The sequence below is a fragment of the Heterocephalus glaber genome, unplaced genomic scaffold (genome assembly GCF_053883595.1).
Source record: "Heterocephalus glaber isolate CG9 unplaced genomic scaffold, H.glaber_assembly_v1.0 deba00001781, whole genome shotgun sequence".
In the NCBI taxonomy this organism is placed as follows: domain Eukaryota; kingdom Metazoa; phylum Chordata; class Mammalia; order Rodentia; family Bathyergidae; genus Heterocephalus; species Heterocephalus glaber.
The window spans coordinates 9,225,756-9,250,319 of NW_028258467.1; the positions used below are offsets into that span (position 1 = coordinate 9,225,756).

The 24,564-nt window shown below is 50.9% G+C and overlaps 1 protein-coding gene across 5 annotated transcripts; it reads left to right on the plus strand.

Annotated features, from left to right (window-relative positions):
• Window positions 1-4: 4 nt before the first annotated feature.
• Window positions 5-17,761, plus strand: Mettl22 (methyltransferase 22, Kin17 lysine). Of its 5 annotated transcripts, none has more exons than XM_004864862.3 (12): window positions 5-108; window positions 774-852; window positions 3,145-3,284; window positions 4,910-5,293; window positions 8,646-8,686; window positions 8,772-8,916; window positions 12,053-12,124; window positions 13,398-13,451; window positions 14,613-14,693; window positions 14,902-15,004; window positions 16,443-16,611; window positions 17,645-17,761. In XM_004864862.3, exons 3-12 carry the CDS (start codon window positions 3,179-3,181, stop codon window positions 17,678-17,680), a joined length of 1,191 nt encoding a protein of 396 aa, XP_004864919.1. In that variant the 5' UTR covers window positions 5-108; window positions 774-852; window positions 3,145-3,178; the 3' UTR covers window positions 17,681-17,761. The 5 variants fall into 5 exon arrangements, with proteins under 5 accessions (XP_004864919.1, XP_021100134.1, XP_087059050.1 ...); XM_087202923.1 differs by having other exon boundaries at window positions 30-104; XM_021244475.2 differs by lacking the exon at window positions 3,145-3,284.
• Window positions 17,762-24,564: the final 6,803 nt, after the last annotated feature.

The following is a 24,564-nucleotide window of genomic DNA, read 5'->3' on the forward strand; positions in this document are numbered from 1 at the left end:
GTGACCACTGGGCGCTGCGAGGGGTGGTTCCGCGCCGGCGCAGGCGTGCTGTCATGGCGGTAGCTTGAGTCCGCGGCGAGGCTCTGGGTTAATCCAGGGTCGCGGCGGGTAAGCCCCTGGGAGAAACTGCGGGACGGGTTAAAGTACTGGAAGCCTTCTAGCACCGAACCTGGTTTTGAGATCCGGGCTGCCACAAACCTAAAGCCTAAATCCCAATCCCGTCTGAGCCTCAGTTTCTCCTTCTCCACGAGAATTTCGGGAAAGGGTTTTGTGATCCAGGCAGCCGCCCTCCTGGCGTCGGATTAAGCCTTGACTCCCTTTTGAGAGAGTAGTGCTTATCCCACAAGGGTGAGGTTCAGGGAGGCGGCGAGGCAGAAGGATCTGCTGTGGGGAAGGAGTCCCTAAAACCGACTCTGCGCGCAGTGGCCAGGCCAGCCTTTTCCCTACATCCCTGGGCCTCCAGCTTGCTAGTCTTCACACGTCTTCTCCCATCACATCATCTGCCCACGGAAGCATCATGGAATCGCACGGTTCCTCATTGCTCAGTGAGTGGGTAGCACCTGGCAGAAAGACAGGAAAGAGGGGAGCCGTTTCAACCCCCTAGTCCCAGCAAACTGCATTTTGGGACACAGGAGACCCATAGAGGAGGGAGTCCAACCCCCACAGTCTTAGAAAAGCCCAGGATACCTGTCAGCTCAACCTTAGGAATGAGCCTGCAGCCGAGGGAGGGAGCGCTGTTTCCTGTCTTAAATATGGGTCTGCTTTTTTTTTAGCTCTGCCCAGCAAAGAGAGGAGCCCCAGAATCCACCCAGCCCCAGCATTCCCAGACGAAGACTGAGTCACTGTCGCAAAGTAGGGGAACTGACCACCGCCTTGACCCTTCTTCCCAGCACACTCCTTAACAATTATATTGCTGTAATGATAGTGCTTATTGTTGTTATTTATTGAGTGTTTATTATGGCTTGAGCCCTGAAAGTGATCAAGTGATCACTGTCTGGTTTCTTGCTCACACAAGCCCTGAGATGGTAACAGAAGGGCCTCCTAGGTAGCTGATTCTGGAGAAAGCCCCTTAAAGAGAATCCACTTGACCTGAATTCATTTCCTGGAAGGCCAGGGTATTTGGAATTTTAAATTTGAAAGTTGAACTAAAAATTAAGAATATGAACTTCTTTTCTGTTTTTATAGTATTTAAGTCAGTTTGGTGTATGACATGTTAATTTTTGGAACGAGCAGAGGATGTTCATTTTCTAGAATGTAATTTTTCTGGCAAAATTATACCATAGCAATAAATGGTATTCGATTCATGTTTGACTTGCACAGTAGCAGAGAGGAAATTTTCTTTCCCAAAAAAACTATAGGCAAGGGCCGGGGATTTAGCTCAGTGGTTCCGTCGCCTGCCTCGAAAGCGCAAGGACCCAAGTTTGATCCCCGGTACCTTAAAAAAAAAACTATAGGCAGGAATTCTCTGTTTTTGGCCGGAACATCTCTCAGTCCTGGGAGAGCTCAAATTCAGGCACTCCTGGAGTCTGAGGCAAGAGAATCAAAAGTTCAAGCCCAGCATGGGCAATTTAGTGACTTAGTGAGACCCTGTCTCAAAAAAAAAAAAAACGGAGGGAAGGACCAGGTTGGCTGGTTCACTGTAGTTAAATGGTGGATTTCCTCCTCCTGGATCCAATCTGATTTTGCCAGTGGTCTTTGGCTAAAAGTTGAGCATTTCTCCATCACTTTCATTCACAGTGAAATCCATTGATTTCCTAGATTCACTTACAGTACTGAGTAAGAAAGCCAGCATAGAGACCAGTTTCAGAAGAGGTGTTCTTTTCCCAAAATTCTGTGTTGGGACCACTTTTGGTCCTTTATGGAAAGCAGGTAAATGCGGGAAATCCAGTTGTGTGTTCTGGGATCATGAGGACATCTGGGTTATGGTGATCCCATTTTCCAGTTAATAAATGGAGGCCTGAGAGGTTTCATGACATAGCATTGGCCGGAGTAAGAATATGCCTGAAGAAACAGGGCCAAAGAGGTGAAGGTCATATAGTTAGCAGGTAAGGGACCAGGATTTATGTCTCACTTGCCCAGCTTCAGAGCCCACCCAGCTGCTGCTGTGTGGTGCCTTTTGATGAAGTAGAACATTTTGTTGGTGGGAAATCCTTCCTATTTTTGACCAATTTACCTCAGGCATGGTTTTCCAAATTCTAGTTAATTGTCAGGTCACCTTCATAATTTTTCTATGTCTATATATCACCTGCCCAGTGAAGCCCTTAATTGCTTTTCCTTTAAATCCACTCACTTTTTTAATAGGAAAACTTAAAACAACCAATGATATGTTGAAGGTGATGTCAACTTCTAGAATAAAAAAAGTCTAAGGGGCCATAACAACTAAATGCAAAGCATAAATCATGGTTGGATTCTGGTTTGAAAAATAGCAGTGAAAGACATTTGGGAGACATGGAGAAAATTTACTGTGACCTGAATTTTTGGTGATATTTGGGAATCCTTGTCTTAGGTCTGCAAATGGTCGTATGGTTATACAGGAAAATGTTCTCGGGAAGCAGACACTAAAGAAGAATTTAGGGGTCATGTTGTAATGTGTGTAGTGGGTGCTCAGGGAATTCAAAGAGGAAAATCCCAGACAGATACACAGACATGACAGACAGGGCAAAAGTGTAGCAAAATGATGATCGCTGAATCTAGATGCTTTTTCTCTTTCTTACCTGTTAGAAAATTTTCATAATAAAATTGGAGGAGGAGGGGCCCGGGATTTAGCTCAGTGGTTTCGCTGCCTGCTGTGCAAGTGCAAGGACCCAAGTTCGATCCCTGGTACCAAAAACAAAAAAAATTGGAGGAGAAAAAAAGACAAAAGCAACTGTATCACTATTTATGAATCACTATTTATAAAACTCAGATCAGTTGCTATAAATAGAAGGTTACTATGAAAATGAATACACTACAAACAAAATATCAGTTGAATTCTGGCTAAATTCTTTTCCTTTGCCAAAGCCCGGAGACTTTCTCCTTAACAAATACTGAAAGGGGATGGACAAGGAAAGCGCTTTCTCCTTGGTGGTGATAAGGGTCAGCCTCCTGGTAGGCAGTGTTCCCCTCGGAGCCCTGCTGCCCTGAGGGCCTGTCCTCGCCTCTCAGGTGCCCCTGGCCGAGGAGTAATGCGGACCTGGCCATGGATGAGGTCACCTTCAGGAGCGGCACCGTACTGTCTGACGTCCACCTCTACACCCCAAACCAGAGACACCTCATGGTGCGGCTGAACGGCGCGGGGCAGCCTGGTAAGGTCCTAGCATGGTGCGGTAGCTAAGCACCCTGGATATCCCATTTTATTCTCTGCATTCTCATACGTATCCTCTTAGTAAAACATTGGGAAGACTGGATTGTTTATCTATTATCCTTGTACTACTCAAATGCCCTTCCTTCACTGAGCACAACCTTATGTTTCCTGAGCACCTACTATGTGCCTAGGACCTGATGCTGGGAATGCAGGAATGAATGAACCCAGCTCTGCCTTCAGTGAACTCACAGTCCTGTGGAGAAAGTGAGCTCCATCTCATGTCAAATCTGAGTAGCTGGGGGCCATGGTGTATATTTATAACCCCAGCTACTTGGGAGGCTGAGGCAGGAGGATTACAACTTTAAGGCCAGCCTGGGAAACTTAGTGAGGCCCTCTCCTAAAAAAAAGTCGGGGCCATGGATTTAGCTCAGTGGTTCTGCCACCTGCCTCGCAAGCGGAAGGACCTGAGTTAGATCCCCAGTACGGAGAGAAAAAAAAAAAAGTCAAGGTGCAGGGAGCAGAAGAAAGGGTTGAAAACACAGGTATGGAGTGCCTACTCTGAGCTAGGTGCTTTCTACTTATACCATCGTAGCCTTAGATAACAGGGGTAGACACTCATTCTTGTCATGCAAGTAAGGAGGCTGGGACTCAGAGCAGAGAAATGACTTGCCCAGGTTCAGACATAGATGGTAGGTCTGCAGTGCTGCTGGCTCTGAAGTCCTTGCTACCCCTGCCTCTAGCCTGCTTTCTTAGCACATATATTCTTTTTTTTTTTTTTTTGTACTGGGGATTGAACCCAGGACCTTCACACTGAGCTATATCCCCAGCTCCTTTTCTACTTTTTATTTTGAAATAGGATCTCACTAAGTTGCCCAGGCTGGACCTCAAACTTGTGATCCTCCCGCCTCAGCCTCCCAGAGTGCTGGGGTTACAGGCATGCACCACTGTGCCTGGCACGTGTATTCTCACTGAAACCTGTCCCAGTGACTTTCTGGCCACCAGATGGTGAGGGACCCTATATTCCTTGTACGTCCTCCAGACCTTAAGAGGCGGAGCGTAGCAAGAAAGACATCAGCCAGAGGTGAGCAGTCTGTATTTGAATCCTGCCTCAGCCGTAGATGTGGCCATGCAATGTTGTTCAGCTCCCCCACCTCTCAGCCTCAGTTTCTGTATCTGTGAAAAGGAGCAGATAATGCCGTGTCCACGGTGATTGTGAGGCTTAAACAAGAAGAGTGGGCTGTGTGCTTGGATGCATGGATGGGTAGATGGATGAGCGCCTGCGTTTTAGTGCTTGTGTCATAGATGCTCACGAGGCTGCGCCCATTGCTGGTTCTGACTGCTCCGGTGGCCCCCACAGCCCAAGCCAGCAGTCCCTGCAAAATTAAATGGGCCTTTTCTGCTGATGTTAGGGTATCTCCACCTGGCCTTTAAAAGTCTCTCCATTTGGTAATCAGATTTTTCAAAGAAGGAGAGGAAATAAAGAAAAGACACTTCGAGAGCTGGGGATTTAGCTGTGGTGCCATGCCTGCCTCACAAGCGCAAGGGCCTGATTTCAATCCCTGGTACCAAAAAAAAGAAAAAGAAAAGACACTTTGGAGTTATTCTATGTCTTGTCTTGCCTTTCAGTTTTCCAGTCTCAGTTCAAGCTTCTATGGAGCCAGGACTCTCAAATGGACTCGGGGGCTGAGGGCGGCGGTTACAGACATGTGCACACACAGGAGAGCCCTCCTGCTGGGCCAAGTGGCCCAGGGTCTCCTCCCGGAAGTGGTTACAGTCTTGAGGGTTTCTCCGTCCAGGCCAGGGCTGACAGCACTGGCCAGGAAGGGGCATGTGCTCAGCTGGACGAGGATGGTGATTTGGACGTCGTGAGAAGACCACGGGCTGCCTCTGATACTGACCCTGCAGAGCCTCAGAGAGACAAGGTACATCCCACGATTCTAACACAGGAAGAAGAGGACTTCCTAGAAGCCAGAGCACCAGAGAGCTGCCCCCAGAGTATCATCAAAATAGGTAAAGGAAGACCTGGCTCTCCTACCCTCCAGGCGGCCCATGTATCCATCAGCACTAGCATGTACTGCATGTCAGCTCAGTGGTCAGGCCCAGGCCAGGACAGCATGAGCATGAGTATCAGCTCTGGTGAAGGTGGAGCAAGTGGTGCCACTACCAGCAGAGTACTTTCCAGAACACATAGGTCACGCTTGCTCAAGACTCCTCTGGGGCTCCCCATTGCCCTTGGGATAGAGTCCGAATGACTCACTTATGAGGCTGTGCAAGACATGGCCTCTGCTTCTCTCTCCAGCATCGAGCCTCACGCTCTTCCCTGTGCCTCGGCTGGGCTTGCCCCTTTCCCAGGATGCCTGCCACTGGCCTTTGCTTTCTTAGCACATTTCCTCCTATTGCTCAGGTCCCAGCTCAACTGTCACCTCCTCCAGGAAGGCTCTGCTGCTGCCTTCCGCATCCCTGCTGTGCCCTAACTCGGTTTGCTGGGAGTGTGGGCCAGGCTGGGCTGTGTGGAAGACTTGGCCAGGCTGGGTGGGCAACAGGAAACCCTGGGCGGATCCCGAGATCGAGTGTGGGAGATGGCAATCTACAGGAGCCAGGAAGAAGGGGAGGAGGTAAGGCTGGGCCAAGAACACTGCTGCCCAGGTGCAGGGGCAGAATGGAGTTTCAAATCTAGGGCCCTGGTACCCTGGAAACTCCAAAGATGGTGAGCAGTGAGGACAGGAAGGCCTGCACTGGTGAAGCACCTGTTGCATGATTTACCAGCATGGTCTCCCGTGGACTCCGCACACCACCAGAGGTCACACAGGCGAGGAGGTCGGAAGCCATGTGGTCCATCCTGCCACCCAGCACTCAGAGAGACCTCGGATCTGAATGTGTTCATTGAGATCCAGGGTCACTAGTGGGGTATAGGGGCCAGTGAAAGGGCCCAGCCCTGGCCAGGGTGGGGCATGTGGGTCAGAGGTCATGTTCACAAACGGACAGACAGACCAGCCGCTCTGACATCTGTCTGCCCATCAGTTACTGAGCTCTGCTCACTACCAGGCAGTTTCTGTTCTAGAGTGTTCAGTGGGGATGACAGAGTCCACACTGGAACGCTGCTCCGTGTTTTCCGTGGGTTTTTCCTGGTCTTTGTGGCCTCTGCAGGAGGGATGCATATTCCCTCTTCACAGAGGAGAGGACTGAGCCTCCAAGAGGTTGAGAAACTTGCCCAGGGTCACCCAGGTGGTCAGCTACACGTTCTACATCCTGCAGGCTGAGAGCAGAGATCTCTGGGAAGGGGCCAGTGGGTGGCAGCTGCCCCGCCCGCCCTTTGCTGTGCTGGTGCAAGTTCACCTCGTTCTCAGCTCACGTTGATCCTGGCTGTCTGCAGGGAGAGCATTAGGTAGCCAAATTCCTGTACTTGAGTGATGACCTCTAATGGTTTTATCCTGCACCGTCAGTGCAAAACTTGATGCTGAGCTCTGGGCTTGGGTATCCAGCAGGGCTCATCTTTTGGCCCCATCTCCACCCCCCACAAGCCAAGCGACATTGGACATGGTGCCGCCCACCCCGGGGGCTCAGATTTTGCTCCTATGGAATGGGAGCAGATATACAGCTCTCCCGGGATTTGATGATAATTTAATAAATAATGCCCAGTGAGTCCGACTTTTTATCACTCCCAAATGACTTGATTTTAAAATCTTTTTTCTCAAACTGGTTTCAGAAAAGCATCTTGACACATTTTGATCTAGTTCAGTTTTATCCCTCCAGCCATGACCTTGGGCTAGTCATTTCCCCTCTCTGGGCTCCAAGTGGCCCCCAATTATACAAGAGTGTGGGACTTTGACTTGATCAGCGTTTTCCCAGTGCCTGCTGAGTCCTGGCTCCCTGCACAGTGTGACCTGGCTGAGCCCTGTTATGACCCAAGGATGAGGAGACGCCATTGTCTCTACATTTGGTGCAAGAGGAAATTGCAGCTCAGGCTCCAGGATGTTAAGTGGATGACGTCACCCACCTAGAGGGTGACGAGCCCTTGTTGTCCCTCAGGGCCTGACCTCAGAGTCCATGAGCTCTCCCAAGGGGAGCTGGCCACCCCTAGTGCACACTTGCTAAGCCTGGCTCTCTCTGGAACGCTATGGTTGAGGCTGGGCCTTCTGTCTGCATCTATAAATGGGGATAGCCCAGATCATGAAGGAAGGGCCTCAGGTGTGAACCACAGGCTGGCTCAGAGGTGCCCAGCCTGTCCTGTTCAGCGAAGGGATGCAGGATGTATTTCTGAGCCAGTTTTGGAGCAGGAGCTACATGTTAGGGCATCATACTGTCCTTGAATCCTTCTGAAAGGGGTGTTGTTTACCCAAAGTGACCTCCAAACTGTGTTATCAAGCCCAACAGGATGCTGGTGGACAGGGAGGGCATGAGTCACTTTTTTCTGGGGCCACACATGCCAAGTCTGCGTGTAAGACAGGAATCCTTGGTCACACTTGACCTAAAGAAGCCCTCAGAGCAGTGGCCTGGATCCTCCGGAGGACTTTATACAGCCTGGCTTGGGGACAGGGTGGTTGGCTTGTGTCCTGGACTACTGTTGGAAATAGCACACGTTTTTAAGCACCTGGCCCATCAGAACAGTGAGGTGCTCACACTGATAGCTTGTGGGAACCAGAAAGGACCAGGGAGGTGCAGGCATCCTGGGAGCGGGTCAGTGTCACCATTCTACCCCCTGCCCATCCTTCCCGCCCCTCCTTGTTTCCTTGTTTTGTAAACCTGTGATTTGGTTTGTGCAGGTCTGATAGCTGTGAAAGCTAGCCTGCTGTGCTGTGTTTTAACCTAACAGCCATTAATGGTCCCACTTTGATCCCCCTTCAGATGCTGGAGTGAGTTCTGATCTTACACCAGAAATGTCTTATGTTGTCCCTTTCTCTCGTTAATCTTGTCTTTCTGACCCCTTCCACCACCACACCAGAATGTTATCCTAACATATTTTGTACTTGGTAATACTTACACTCACTCATCAACTTTTTAAAAAAGAATATAAACTCAAACTTACTTTGTTCACTTCTGATGTGGTTTCAAGTGTGAGCAAATAGTCAGGAATGAGTTGTGATTATTATTAGCATGTAAGTATATTGGAACTGTAAAATTGCAGTTACTGGACGTAAAGTTTGGTGTGGCACATGTGTGTCATTAGGATGGGTCCAGACCTGTCAGGACCCCAGTGACCCTTGGTGTCTGGGCTCCAGGTGATGTTCAGACACCGCTAGTGTGGCTGTGCTTCTGCAGCCCTCCAGAGCACCCCATTCCAGCCTCCACCTGCCACATCGGTGCTTTTCCATCTGTCCCCATTTTCACAGTGGCCATTTCTCTTGGTTTTCATCCTGTCTAGAGCACACCATGGCCACCCCCCTGGAGGATGTTGGCAAGCAGGTGGGTATGTCCCGTCTGCTGCCCTTGGCCCCAGAGGGTCTCTCCAGAGCTTCCTGTCACCTCTTCTCCATCCTCTCCCCTCCAGGTGTGGCAGGGGGCCCTGTTCCTGGCAGACTATATCCTGTTCCGGCGGGACCTGTTCCAGGGACGCACTGTGCTAGAGCTCGGGGCAGGCACAGGGTTCGCCAGCATCGTGGCAGCCACCATGGCTCAGACTGTGTATTGTACAGGTAATGAGGCAATGACCCAGACTGGGGGAGGGGTCTTCACAGAGCATACAGACTGTAAAACGTGAGGCAGGGGCACTGGGCATGGGACACGGTACTTTTGACTTCCCATCCTGCTCCCCTAGTTCTTCCCATGCACTCTTCTTTCTTGATGATGTCACAGTGGCCACAATACCTCATCAGTGGCCACAGACCACTGAGCATCAGAAGTGTCCAACACTCCGTCTCCACTCACACCCAAGAAAGAGCAAACATCCCAGGAAATCATTGAGGGTATTCCCTTTCATAAGGCCTCCAGAGAAGGTTTATCACTTCTTCCTGGTTACAGAAGTTTTGCCTGTTCTTTGAGAAGTTTATAAAAAAGCAAATAGGCCGGGGATTTAGCTCAGTGGTTTCACCACCTGCTGCGCAAGCACAAGGACCCAAGTTCGATGATCCCCAGTACAAAAAAAAAATTACTTGTAATTTTACAATCCCCAGATTTATTCATCATTATGTCATTTGTTCAGCACCAACTTTGTACCCAAGACACCTCTAGGTGCAGGAGATCCATGCCACTGGCCCCCGGGTACTGCATTTTAGAATCCGTTTTACCTCTTTCTATAGACATTATAATCTTTTTCCTTTGTATGTGCATCATCCCAAAGAATGGCCAAAACAAAACTACACACAGTGCAAAGTGTTGAAAGACATTTTTTCCAAGAGCATTTTCCCATGTCATTAAAAATTGCCTGGCCCATCAGCATATGACCTAATGGCCAGCTAATTTGAGGTTCCTTTCTTTTTGGTGGCACTGAGGATCAAACCCAGGGCCTTGCATGTGCTAATCAAGCCCTCTTACCAGTGAGCTTCACTCCCAGGCCCTGGATCCTTTTGTTTTTTTAACCTTTCTGTTGTTGAAGATCTTACCCAACCATGTGCAGCGATCAGAACCAACAAATTGACACAGGTGAGATGCTGTTAATGGAACTGAAAGTGCATACCGGTCTGTGAGAGAGCAGCAGTCTCCTCAGATGAGCAGTGTGATGATATTTTAAATCTTTCACATCTGCTAGGCAGAGAGGTATCCGCTGTTGTGGATTGTATTTGATTCCTAGTGACCATTTCATGGTGCTGACTTTGCTTCTAAGATAGGAAGGAGGAAACTGGGTGTCCTGTAAGGTGACCACTAGCCTAGAAGCCACACTAAGTGATGTCCTTGACTATCCTTAACCATATCATGTAAGTTACCGGTGAGCTCTTCTCAGAGTCAAGCCATAATGGAACAGCTCAGAGCTTTGCTCAGTGTCTGGTACATAATAGCAGGGCACAATCAGCTTATCCTTGAGAGGGAGATTTACCAGCATAGAGAAGTCGCATTTAGATGGTAATGGTACATTATGGTTAGCATCAGCGCTCTCACATGCAACTTCACAGTAGCCCTGGACAGTAGCCAGGGAGCCTTTCACCACCCCTTTGTACAGATGGACAGACTGAGGCTAAGGTTTAGTGGCTGGTCCCAGTTCCTGCTTGAGCTGCTGCTGAGGCCTGAGACCCTTGGCGGGACCTAGTAACGCACAGTGCAGTTTTTGGTTACATGGGTGCTTTTCAGGCCATCCCATGGAGCAGCGTTCAGTGAGCTCTCTCAGACTGGCAAAGGGATAAATGGGCTTTTTCAGGGCTCTGGGTCTCCTACTCCCTCAGCCATAGCTACTTCTCTCACCTGTTGCATGTATTCAAATCCTTTGTAAGATTTCTTGTAACAAAAACTGCCATACAGATTTTAAAATAGGGAGGCTGGGAATGGTTCTCCCAGCTTAGCATGCTTAGCATCCTTAGCATCCTTAGCGTGCTTAGCAGGGTTGGATCCCAGCACCCAACTTAAAAAAGAAAAAGATTTCAAAACTTAAACCTGTCATACAACATCCCCTTTACCTGGTGGTGCAGGAGAAGCCCTAGGCCACCTGATCCCAGGCTCTTTGTGATCCCTGGATACTGAATTAGTCAGGTTTCCTGTTCCTGGGATAAAATAACTGACACTTACAACATAAAGGAGGAGAGGCTTCATTTGGCTCATGATTCCGGGATTTCAGTCCCTGATTGGCTGGTTCTAAGGCAGAAATGTCATGGAGAAGGACATGGCAGAGGAAAGCTGCTCACCTCATGGCAGCCAGGAAGCAGAGAGAAGGGAGAAGCTGGGGAGAGAGGCATTTCCTCCAAAGGTTCGCCCTCAGTGACACACCCTTTCCAACCAGGCCCCACCCCCGAATGGCACATTCAGCTAAGAACCCCTAGTGGATTTACCCACTGGTGACAATAGCGCCCCCATGGTCCAAGTACCTTTTAAAGCTCCCACCTCTGAACACAGGAGACTTTGAGGGGACCTTCTAGTTCTGGACCATAAGACATACACATGGTGTAGTCCCTGGGGAGTATGCAATGATTAGGGTAGAGGTGACTGCACCCATGATAGACCAAGCAGATGTCATTTACAAGACGTTCTGTACCTTCACGTGTACATTCTCCTGAGTGAAAGTTAACTCTTACCAAAGCACTCTTTCTCTGTGAAAATCTCCTGTACTACAAATCAGTGAAACGATGAGATATCCTGCCTCATCTGAGTAGCCAGAGATACTGGTGGTAGCAGGCAGTGAATGACCAGCAGAGAGAGGGCCTCGGCGTGTTTGAATCTGCTCTGCATCTCAGTCCTATTGGACACCCTTCTCTAGTCCTTGCTCGGGGTGTCAGACAAGGAGCCTAAATTTGGAGCCAGAGGGCCCCAGTTCAGATCACAGCTCTGGCTGTCCCTGGTGGCGGACTTGCCCAAGGGCTCAGCCTGTGACATGGGAACCCTGATACTGGCTCCCAAGGTGTCTGCACAAGGCATTTTTCATATACATACTTGACAAATGTCGTTCTCTTCTGCCTTCCAGAATGCAATCTGTCCCCACCAGGATGAGAAGCTCACATCTTGTGGGGGCCAGGGGGATCACTGAAAAGAGCCTGTGGCGCGCGGATTTATTTGGGGCTCTAGAACTCATAAGGAGAGGCATGGCTGTGGTCTCTGCAGTCCTGCTGTTGGTAGGAGCTCTCCAGGCAGAAGCCTGGAGACAAAAGTGTACTAACTGCCAGCACATCCTGGCGTGCCCTGTCGTTCCAGATGTCGGTGCAGACCTCCTGGCCATGTGCCAGCAAAACATTGCCCTCAACACCCACCTGGCTGCCGCTGGAGGTGAGGCCCAGCAGGAAGGGAGGTTTCTGTTCGGCAGGCAGGAGAAGCGACCGAGATGGTGACCTTGGCTGGTGGGATTTCACCTTCCCTTTGCCCCAGGTGAATGGAGGGGCCAGGTGCTGTCTTGGCTTCATGTCGCCTCACAACTGATCCGCGCTGGGGTCAGCGCCCCACTCCCACCACCACATCCCCCTGCAGCTCCCCCTGCTCTGGAGGTTGGCAGTGTCTCCCTGCTCCCCAGCTGGTTTTTCCAGCTCCCGATGTGCCCTGCCAGGCGGTCTTCCATGCAGCATCCAGAGTGGTCTTTCTGAGATGCAGGCCTCCACTCCGCCCCGAAAACCTGCCCAGGACCAGTGCCCAGGCGAGGCACACAGCCTCTTCCTTGGCTTTTCACACCTCCTCGGCCTGACCGCTGCCTGCCTCCATGCCACTTCTCCTGACAGCGGGCCAGGGATTCCTGTCACCAGCTCTGCCCTCCCTCAGTGTCCACATCCCCTGCCTGACCGTCCAGCCCCTGCACAGCTCGTGGGAATGGGTTTAAATGGGCGAGGACAGTGGAGACCTCCTGCCTGGACTGCCCTGTGGACTTTCTCCTCGCAGGAACCAGCCCTGCGGATTCAGGCCCCTCCGCAGTTTCCTATTGCTCTCAGCATTGGGACCAAGCTCCTTGCTCACCTATTGTCTACAAGTCCTGGCTCTTGTCCCCTGTGCTTCTCTCTCCACTCACAGCCCCTTCCTTAGGTCTCTGCACTTGCTGCTCCTCCACGTGGAGCTCTTCCCTCCCAGAGTTCCTCCCAGGTCTTCAGCACATGCTGATGACATTGCATTTTAACATCTGCGCACATGGCCCACTAACTGGTGTCTGCCCTCCCCACTCTGGCAATGCCATTCAATGTGCAGTGTGCAGGAGGCATCAGTGAAGACGGGAGGTGCAACCATGAGCTATGCAAGGGCCCTCAACAGCCCCTGACCTGACACGGAGTCCTCTCTCCTTCAGCATTGGCACTTCCCGTCAGCCTTGCCCCAACCGTGCAGTCTCGTAGCGTCTGTTATCTTGCCAGTCACCCCTTCTGTGGCGGAAACCAGGACTCGGATGTTTATGTTCCGTGTCCGGCAGTCACTGACACTTAGCACTCACAGCAGGCAGTGAGGGTGGGCTGATGGGTGAATGGTGAGCTAGAAGGGCAGGTGGCTAGACCTTGGTGGAGTGTAAAGGTTTATTTTCCTGCATACGTGGAGAGTTTGGGAGTTCTGTTCATTTTCGCTTTTGCAGGTGGTGTAGTGAAGGTCAGGGAGCTGGACTGGCTAAAGGACAAGCTCTGCACCGGTGTGTTCCTCCCTGAGTCACCTTTACTTAGCGGCTTCTCTGTGATGTCCCCGGGTCTCAGCTGTGTGGCCTTGATTAAGCAGCGGAGCCCTGGCTGCCACCACCGTCCCACCAGCTCCTGGCAGGCTCCCTCCCAGGGCCAGTGAGTGACAGCTGGTCTTCACCAAGCACCAACCCCTCGACAGCGCCTCGCATTATGTTGCTGTTCAGACCTCAGGGTCACTGCGGTGGGCTTGATACAGCCTGAAGTAGTTGTGGGCACCAGCTGGTCCTTAGCAGGGTCAGGCTGTGACCGCAAGTGTGTGCTCAGGCACACACCGTTGCCTAGCAGATGGTGATACCAGGAAGCTCCTTGGGTGAAAAGGTTCCTAAATCTCTGCTGCAGACCGCTTCCGAGCTGGGTGCCTGCTCTGCAGAGAGGCAGCCTTCCTTCTCCCTGCCAGAGGCGGGTGAAGAAAACATGGCTCGAGTGCTGTCCCTGGCCACGCACTCCACATACTCCAGTTCTTTCACCTTCCCAGCAGTCCTCTGAGGGAAGTAATATTAGGCCCCTTTTTTTTTGTTTTGTTTGTTGCTGGCTTTGTGTTTTGAGCCAGGGTCTTGCTTAGTTCACTTTGTAGCCCAGGCTGTTCTTAGATTCAAGGCAATCCTCCTGCCTCAGCCTCCCAGGTGCTGGGGTTACAGGCATCCACTACCATGCCTGTTTTTTCGTTTTTGTTTTTGTTTTTCAATGTTGCTAAGGATGGAACCAAGGGCCTCTTGCATGCTAGGCAGCATTCTACCGCTGAGCAACACCTCAAGCCCTGAGGCCCTTTCTATAAGCACAAAAGCTGAAGCCCAGATAGGTATAGCGAGTGTTTGGGGGTCACCCAGCAAGTAAGTGGGGCAGGAGAGATGTGGACAGCATGTTCTCACACGGCTGCTGGCCAGGGCAGGGGGGAGGCCGGAATCTTGGAGTGGGGCAGTCCTTACACTGTGGCTGTCCCCACCGTCAGCTGTGTCCCTGACGCCAGCATCCTGGACAAAGGCCTGCCTGGCAGGGTGCGCGGAGCAAAGCTGCCTCCAACCCTGTCTGCCATCCTGAAACTTCTTTGGGTCAGTCTCAGGGAGAGCTGGTGGCCAGCAGAGAAAGGACAGGGCCACAGCGTCCTTTCTTTGCAGATCCTGAGGTCCCCTTTAGTTGGTCGGAAGAGGACATCTCTGACCTGTATGACCACACCACCGTGCTGTTCGCAGCCGAAGGTAAGGCAGTCTCCAGGGTCTCGTGCATCCTCTCCTGACCGGGTGCAGTTCAGGGTTCCCTTGCTCCACTGAGCCTCTGCTGCCTAGGAACGCCCTCCCGGAACAGCCTGCCCCAGCCGCCACTGTTTGTGGGGCCGGAGTCCTCTCCTTGGCATCCGGAGGGCCCTCTGAGCAGATCGCTCTGACACTGGTGTGTTTTCTTCCTCAGTGTTCTACGATGACGACCTGACCGACGCCCTGTTCCGCACGCTGTGCCAGCTCAGCCGCAGGCTGAAGAACGCCTGCACGGCCCTGCTCTCGGTGGAGAAGAGGTGAGCTGGGCCGCAGCCTCGTGCCACCATTCCCCGGGCGCCAGGGGGCTCTTGCCCCTTAGCCTGCCACCTCTTCACATCCACGCTACACGCTGTGAGCAGCACTTCCCAGAGGAAGCTGCGAGATGCTGGCCTGTCTGGGCCACGGCCAGGTGGTGGCAGATGAGGACGTGACTTCTGGGAGGCCACCGCTGTCAGCCTCGGCACACACTGGCCGTCTAGAGGCCAAGGCCATTTGGGGCCACTGTGGGCATCACCCACATTTCGTTTTCCTTCAGGAAAAAATCAACTTTTCTGTGTTCCTTTTCCTTCACAAAGGCTAAAAATGAAACTGAAAGGGCTAGTAACAAAAACTAGGAACTGAGTATATCTCTGGAGGAGCATTTTCCTGTGAGCCAACCCTGCCCGTCTTGGTAAGGTCGCGTGCTGAATGTCACTTTACTTCAGCTCCACCTCTTCTGTGCTAGATTTTTGCTCAAAGCCAAACATTCTCACCTGTGCACTGCAGCAGGGTTTGTACTGAGGACACTAAAGACTTCATAGCCACATAGGGGTCCTGATTTTACAGACCACAAAGGCCAGAATTAGGACAGGAAAAGCTGAACAATACGTACATGACGTTAAAAAATTACTGTTAAATTTGTCTTGGGTGAAGAGTCTGCCTTTTGGGGATACGCGCTGATGTACTCGGGAATACTGGGATGTCTGATGTGACGTGTTCACAAGGCCTTGGGAAGGGCAGAGTGACAGTGGCTGATGCCAGGTGATGAGTGCATGGCAGTTTATTTACTGTTCCTGCTGCTTGTGCATGTTCAAACTTTTTCATAAGAAAAGAGTGAGGGAGGAAAAGGGAAAGGCAAGGGGCTTGAATTTCAAGTGGAATTGCCTCGCAGATTCTGGGGTTGAAAGGCATAAAAGTCGGAGTGGAGACACAGTTCCGCAGTTGCCCTCAAGCTCTGTCGTCTCCACAGCCCCCCCCCCCCCCGGCTTCCTAGCAATGTGTCCTCTGCTGTGCTCTTAGCAGGCTGTGCACCTCCGCCTCCATCGTTTAGCCCACACACCATTCTGAGACAACTCCACGGAGGTTCTGTGCCAGTGGAGCAGCCTGCAGGAGCACAGAGAAGCCTGTGCAAGTCTGGCCTCATGCCAATTTGCAGCTCTGCAGAGGCAGGGACTGTGTTTATCTTTCTGTGGGCGTAACCAGCTTTCTGAGCCTCAGCTTCCACATCTAGAAAGTGGGTGTAGCCATTTGGCACCTCCCACACTGTTCTACAGAGTCAAGAAGTAATTGGCTCAAATGCTTCGCAAGTATGTGGCAGGCACTGAGTGAACGTCTATCCACAGGAAACGAGATTGTGAGGAACAGGTAGCAAGCTGGGAGGAAACCGGCACTTCCCAGGAGTGACAGCAGTTTGTGTGTCTACTGGTTGGTTCACAGGTTCAACTTCACACTGAGACACCTGGACGTCACGTGTGAAGCCTACGATCACTTCCGCTCCTCCCTGCATGCACTAGAGAAGCTGTCGGACGGCAAGCTGCGCTTTGTGGTAGAGCCAGTTGAGGCCTCCTTCCCGCAGCTGCTCATTTATGAGCGCATCCAGCACCTGGTAGGTCCTCCTGGCAGGGTCCTGTGGGTTGCTCTGGCAGGAAGCTGCTGCCTCTGGGTAGAATAGGTGATGAGCCAGGACCCCCACACTCAGGCCATGCCCGGCCCTTACCCACTGTCAGCAGTGACCACGTCCAGAGGGCCTGAGGGAGGGCACACCCTGAATACCAACTCTATTCACAACTTCCCTGCAGGTAGTTCAGACGTCAGAGGAAGCAGGAGAATAGCAGATTTCTTAGGGAATGGGAAGCCAGTGGAGGGGAGCTGCAATGGGCTGCAGGACCTACTGCAGGCTCCTGTGTGGAGCCTGGTGGTCATACCGGCACTGTGGAAACAGACCGGAAGGCTTGTGTGATCACCCTCGCCTTTGTGACCCTGCCACAGTAGGATCCCCCATAGCAGGCCTCTCAGTAGTCATCCTAGATTGCTAGCTGACACATGCCAGGCACCACGCCAAGCAAAGCACCTTTTGCCCACTGTTGCTGAGTGCTCCTGGCAACAGCCGAGACAAGATGCATCTTCCAGCCAGGAAGTGGCAGGGTGCAGTTCCTTCTACAGCCACATCACTTCCTATTGTAACTTGAGCCAGCATTTAGGAAATATTTGAAAAGTCAGAATTATCCTCAAAATCACCACGAACCAGATTCATAGGAGTCCAAGGAGGCGCAGTTAACTTCTTTTGTTCGCTTTGTCTTTTTTGGCCTCTTTCTCTGGGTCCATGGTGGTTAAGACACCTGCAGAATGGAGAGACAATGATGCCTTGCTGCCGTTCCTCTGGCCCCTTTAATTGTGTGATATCCCGTCTCCCCCTTCAGCTAATGCTAGACTCTATCCACGAAGCCTCTCTGTCACTGTGAAACAGAAAGAACAGCCCAGAGCCTCGAAGGATGCAGGAAACTCCTCTCCTGCACTAACTCTGCTGCCCTGGCTTGCCTGTGCTCTGAGTGTCCGCTTTGGCTAGTTGTAGTTGCTCCCTCTTCTGGAACTGTGAGGATCCCTGTGCACCTCAGAAGCCTGTCCTTCCTCTATTGCAGGAGCTCTGGAAGATCATTGCAGAACCAATAACGTGACCCGTCGACTTCATGACATACCGGTGGCCTCTTGACTGTTCGCATAATATATATTTCTAATAAAGTCAGAAGTTAGCAAAGTCTTGCACTTTCATTGAGGCACTGTCATTTCAAAAGCATGGTAAGTGTTTGCCTTCTGTGGCCCAAAATGGTTTTCTGGAGCCTGTCCCTGTCTCCCAGCAGCAGCCAGAGAGCAGTACTGCTCTGGGCTGGGAGTCCACTTAGTGGCCTATGTGTCCCATGCCTCTGACTCGGTGCCCAGCGTCCTTCAGGCACGGCTTGGTCAAGCTGAATGAATGCTCCCAACTTGATTCCACTGCAGCCGGTTATTTCTTCGTGAGCTTCCCCCAGGGGCCAGGGCTGTGCAGGAAGTTTTCAGGCCTCCTCCGCTGTTTACGGATGTCTTTAATACTCTTGCCACAATTGCTGTCATAACTACTTGGCACAAAAGTCTCACTTCCTTCCGAAACAGTATGTGCTCATCCCTGTCCCTCCAGTGAGGGCCCTGTGCCAAAGAGTAGGCTGAACTAGCAAGTGGCTTTCTGTTTTTCAATTTTAATCCTTCATAACTAAAATCAGGTGTGCTTAGGCAAAACATGAGAGCCCCTGTCCTGGCCCAGGCAGCTGACACGGGTCCCTGCACTAATCCACCTCACAGGTGTTTCCCCTCAGCCAGACTCACTCCCTTCCCTAGAGCCTCCCTCTCTGTCTTGAGTCACACGCACATGCCTGTCTGCCTGTCTTCTCACATCTGTCTTTGCCTGTGTCTCCCCTTCCCCATCTCTCCCTGTCGCCTCCGTGTCACTGACCTACTCTTGTCTTCCTTCCAGTCTCAACCCCTTCTTCCTGCCACCGCTGGCCCTGCCCACCTCGCTCCTGCTGCCTGCTGTCACCAGGGCCCGCCCAGGCCCCCGTCCACCGGCACTCAGAGCCCTGGTCACCCGCACTGTCCCATCCCCATGTCCCTGCCCACACTCACCTCTCCCCAGACACCCAGGTCCGTTTCCCTAGTCATTATGTTATCCTCGTGTGTGGGACCAAGCATTTGCAAGACTTAAGCTCATTGTATCTTTCCAATAAATCTAGGAGGTTAGCAGTGCAGCTGTACTCATTTTACAGTTGAGAAAATTAAGGCTCCAAAAGAAAACAAATCTCCTTGGGGTCAGGGACCTTGTTTGTCTGAAGCATCACCATACAACTGGCATATCATCTGGCACAAAGTAGGTACAAATTATTAATCTATCGATTAGAACAATTATGGGTGGTTTTGTCTCCAGGGGCATCGGACAGTGTCCGGAGACATTTCTGGTTGTTACTAGTAGGGGAGACAGAAGTGCTCCTGGCGTCCAGTGGGTGCGGACAGGATGCTGCTAAACCCCACAGAAGAGAATGATCCAACCCAAAGTGTCAGTGTCAAGAATGCCAAGGGAGGCCCGGGGATTTGGCTCAGTGGTTTCGCCGCCTGCTGCGCAAGTGCAAGGACCCGAGTTCAATCCCCGGTACCAAAAAAAAAAAAGAATGCCAACAGAGAGAAACCTTGGCTAGGGACAGAGCCAGCTATTGGAGGAAAGAAAAATGGTTCTCAGCTGAAGCTGTGATGCTGGAATACAGAGTGTGTCTCACCTGCCCACCCCCGGAGGGGGAGGAGTGGAAGGAAACCCACATTCATTCACCATCACTAAGTCCTGTAACAATCCCAAAGGCAGGGTGAGCCCCACTTTACACATGAGGAATAGGAAGGTCAGAGAGGCAGCATGACTGCCCAATACCACACAGCTGCCAGAGCAGAGTCAGGCTTGGAGTCCAGACCTGACTGACTTCCCACGTCTCCCCATTGTGCTGCTGACCAGCAGCAGCACCCACAGTCTCCCGGGGTCAACACCGGGCCGCACCCAGGGCCCTCCTGAGTCAGAACTCTGACTCTGACCAGACCCTAGCTGTCCTTCCAGAAGCACTGGGATTGACAGCACAGCCCTGGCCCTATTCCTGTTTTCTAAAATTCCTACAAAAACCCCTCTCTGGCAGACATGCTGTCATGAAGCAGGGCTGTAGGTCACATGGCGATGCATTAATAATGAGTCTAAAACACAATCCTGCTAGACAGGACCCCCAGCTGGTCATGTCTCAGCACAAACAGTGACATTTTCCCAGCACTCCTGGGGACAAGCCCATAAATGTAATTGGCACCAGGCAATACAGTTGTCACCACTCTCACCTGGCGCATTAGGGCAAGCTGCTTTTATGTCTAACCACTCGGCCTGAAAGCTTCCTCTGAGTGGAGCCCGGAATTAATCTTGATCCTCCATAACTCAAAGTATCATCAGATGTTCACTTCAGAGCTGAAGTGTGCCCTTATCACCATGTTTCACGGCCTCACTTGAGCGTTTGCAAGTGCTTGTTTGTCGGTGATATTTCAGAAGCATCAAACCATCAAGATGCTCCTCTGGATAATTAACCCAGCCATTGGACTCAATTTTCTTTTTGACACATTCTGGCATTTTCAGGGAAATATACGGCCCAAGGAGGAGACGTGGCTGTTCAGCTGTAACCTGCATAGAAAAGATTTGTTTAAACCAACAAATACTGATGCTGTCACCCCCAGGACTTCTCACACTTCTGCACGTGAGTCACTTGGGGACGTGACAGCATGCAGATCTGACTCAGGTCCCAAGGGGCTGGCTGCTGCAGTTGAACACATGCACCATGCTGGTCCCAGGGCCAGCGTGTCACTCATAGTTAAGGCTGCCAACCGAATTGGGCAGACCCGGGTTCAAATCCTGTCACCTCTCTGTACCCCATTTCCTTACCTGTCAAACAGTAAGACTCCTTTTTTTACAGCGTGTCAATGAAGATTGTTCTGGATGATCCCTGTGAGGTTCTCTGAGTTGCATCTGGCCCTGGGGATGTTTCCAGCAGCTTGCAGATACTGTCCTACTGCAGAGATGTTCAGTGTGGGAGCATTTTCTACACGCACACCCTTGGCCTGTGTGATCCTGAGGTTTGCTGGTCTAGCTTAATTGCCTGCTGGAGAAATCACTGTGAGCAGTCTCTCCCCATCTCTATAAATAAAATGGATCCTACTTTTTACCCTGTCCTGAAGGAATTTCTGGGAAAGAACAAATTTGAAAAGTCAAATTGAACAGCCCTGACTTCAATATCAGGCTCTGTTATTGTACACAAAAGTCACTCTGGAGGACCCAGGAGGCCCTCAGAGAAACAGGCAAGTCATTCTCCACTCCACTAACCCCAGCATTCAACAGACGCCTGGTGACTGCCAGTCGGCAGAGGTAACGACCTCAGAGTCTGTTCTTCAGATCAGATCTGGGTAACAGCGGGATGTGTCTGCTGCGTGCTGTGAAGCCCTCATGTGGAGCTGACTTAGACCAGAGGACTTGAGGGTGACAGGCATCGGCCCCCAGCAGCCATGATATAAACAGTGGTAGGTAACCACCTGGCTGCTTCCGTGCCCAGTGACCCACCTGCTTCTTGGCTGTCAGCTGCAGCAGCCACATGAACCCCCACTGGTACAGGGAAAGACAAAAGCTGTGGGCCTGGGAGCTGATCCTCCCAGTAGGGTGATGCTGCTGTGTCTCCTGTCTGCATCCTTCTGGATGCGAAGTCACTGTGATGTGAGAGCAGAGACTGTTTCATCTGGGGACCCAGCTCCACTCCTTGGCCAGTGCACACACTGAGCAGAGGCTGGCGCTCCAGACATTGGAAGCAGGTGGTGGATGCAGCCTGCCTGGGGAACCAACCTCCAGCTGGGGAACCTTCCCAGGTGGCTCAGTACAGCAGCCCAAAGCAGGTACCAGTCCCCTTTGCTTCTCAGCATTACCCAGTGATTCTGTCCAGCCACACTGGGCAGCCAGCTAGTAGTTTTTAAATCTACAGGTAGTTACTGATCTCATTTCTCATCTCTCGACAAAGAGATGGATACGTCGACCTGATGGCTTTGTAAATTTCAAAACCCACAAAGGGTGGTACTAAGTGTTAAATCTAAAACAAAAGTGTCGTGGGAGACAGCATCTGGAGGGCCGATGACACAGGCAGTAAACGAATTTATCAAGACCAGAGCAAGGAAAGAGCAGATTTATCAAATCCACCACAAGAAATAGCAGGCAAGTTCCCAGAGAGAGGGTCGCTGCTGGGGAAGGCAAGTCTTTATAAGGGTTTCTTGGTTTTGAACAAGTTACAGATAAGGCATGCGGGCATGGGAAGACTACGTTAGGAGGATGAGGTAGGTAGGGCCATGTGAGTTTGGTCTCCTCCGGGTAGTGCTGTGTGTCACCCTTACAGTAAGACTTGGCATGGGCCAGGGGTAATGTAACACACTCATTACCAGAAAGAATGTTAATGGCTGTTTTGCTGTAAGCTGCTGAAGCTGCTTATTTTGAAGCAGAATATGTAACTCTCCTGTAAAGCCAAATGGAGGTTAAAACAGCTTCTCTCTGGTTCCTTAGCATTCCACAGATGGGGGCAGGTTAATACCTCAGACTGAAAAGATGCCCATGGGTTTGGGTAATGACTGGTGCCCTGGGCTCTGAGGGCCAACCTGATGACCTCTTTCTCCACAGGGGCCCTGACTCTTTTCAGACCAGTCTGGCATTCAGGAAGTGTGGGTTCTGCATTGCTAGGAAATGACTGAATGCAGGGCGTATAAGAAGTGAGGGAAGAGACGTTAACCACCCACAGTGGTTAAAGGCAGTGGAACTAGACAAAGCCAAATGAAATGCAGTATACAAACATATTAATAAGTAAATCAATCTCTTCACTGATATATGCCTGTTCGAAGTGGGTCTTGAATTAGATTCCCACAGGAAGGACTTAGAGATTTTAAATGGCAGAGTTGTGATGATTAAAATGCAGCTTCCTTCTGAAACTGCTATAGGTGGTAAAGTCTTAATTAGCTAGAACACAGTTAATTAATCCTGCTTCCCCACCACTAAGGCTCAGGCCACTCAAGGTGAGCAAGGCTAAGGCCTTAGGTATGGGATCGTTAGCACACTGTCCCTGTCCCATATGTTGAACACCCGAGCCAGGAAGACCTACATGGAGAAGGGTGGCAGAGCCCTGGGCAGCAGCATGTTCGTGTCGTGATATTCACTAGAGTTGGGCAGTACAGCGGAGCCTTGTGAATTGATTTTCAACCCAGGAAGTGAAAGCTACTTCCATGTCTCCCTCAGTTTACAGTGAATTTCAGGGAAAGCCTGGCTTCAACGCGGCTGGAGCAGGAGACCTCGGAGGGTGTGGTGGTAACAGCAATGACAGCTGTTCTGAACAGTTTATACACATTCACTGGGAGTCACCCCACACCCGCATGAGCCCGGCAGTACTGAGCCCGTGTTGCAGATGAAGAAACTAAGGCCCAAGGTCTAGCTCATTAATGGTGAACCTATGGCTCGGTGCTGCAGCAGGCTGTTTGTATCACTGAGAGCTCTAACAGGTTCACCATCACTGGGCTAGCTAATTCTTCCAAGGTCACATACATGACCAGGGATAAGGGATAGAGCCAGGACTTGAACACCTGTGTTCAAGTCTAGCTCCAGAGTTTGAGCATCTTGCTGCTGGGCTATCTGCCAGTCTATGAAATTTGCCCTCTATGGCATAACTCATGCAGAGCACCTCTAAGACACATGGACACTTACACACCACACTCTTTTTAATTTTTGAAGACAGGGTCTTGCTATATAGCCCAGGCTGGCCTCAAACTCACAGCGATCCTCCAGCCTCAGTCTCCATAATGCTGGAATTATATCCATGCACCACCACACCTGGCAACATGCCACACTCTTGACCTTGATTAATCCTAGGGCATTGGACTAGAAAAGGAGAATTGATGGCCTTGTCCTTGATGCTATATGCATATATTTTGTTTTTACAAGCAGTGTTGCTTTAAAACCAGTGTTTTTTTTCATTGAAAATAAAGATAAAAGGGCCGGGGATTTAGTTAGTGGTTCTGCCACCTGCTTCGCAAGCATAAGGTCCTGAGTTCAATCCCAGGTACCCTAAAAAAAAAAAGGAAAATAAAGATAAAAGAAACTTTAATACATCCACACACTCCAAAAGCTACCATGTACCAAGAGACAACTGAACCCAAGTGAGTCCAACCTACCGAACTTTGAAATGTGGCTCTATAGCTCATTTATAATGATAAAATCAAAGGTTCTAGAAAGACCTAGAGAAATAGTTTGGAGGGAAAGCCAGTCCTCGGTGGGTCTGGGGCCACCAGACCCTGCATTTGACACTCCTCCGCTTGAGGCCCAGAGGACTGGAGCAGTGGTGGCAAACCTCTGGCGTGCATGCTGCAGCGGGCTGTTTATCATTGAAAGCTCTAGAAGGCTCGCCGTCACTGGCCTAGAACAAGACAGCAGGCACAGGCCCATCTGAACTTCGGGTTATCAGGTTCCCTTACCAGGAATTTGGTGTGTCCAGGCCCAGGAGAGTATGGCCACAGACTCTGCTAAAGGCTGAAGTTCCCCCCATAGATCATATCCACGTTTCCAGCCCATTCCTTTTACACAGAGAGTGCTGACAGACCTGGCAGCAGACCAAAGCTGGACCTAAGTCCAGCCACTATGAAGAGAGTGGAAGAGGGAGATTCGGACCTCCTGAGCCTTCTCTGATTAAGTAGAAGATTCTAATATACACCTGTCCTCTGTGAGGCACTGGAGAAATTAGTAATCTATATTCTCAGTAAAAATACCCTAAAACTTAGGGGCTTAAGTCAGCAAGCATTATCTCACAGTTTTGGGGTCCTGGAATCTGGACTGCACCTAATGGAGGCATCTTCCTCAAGGGCTTTCTGTAGGTCACAGGGATACCAGCTAGAGATAGAGTCCCATCTGAAGGCTCAGCTGGGGTGACCCACTTCAGGATTCCCTTTT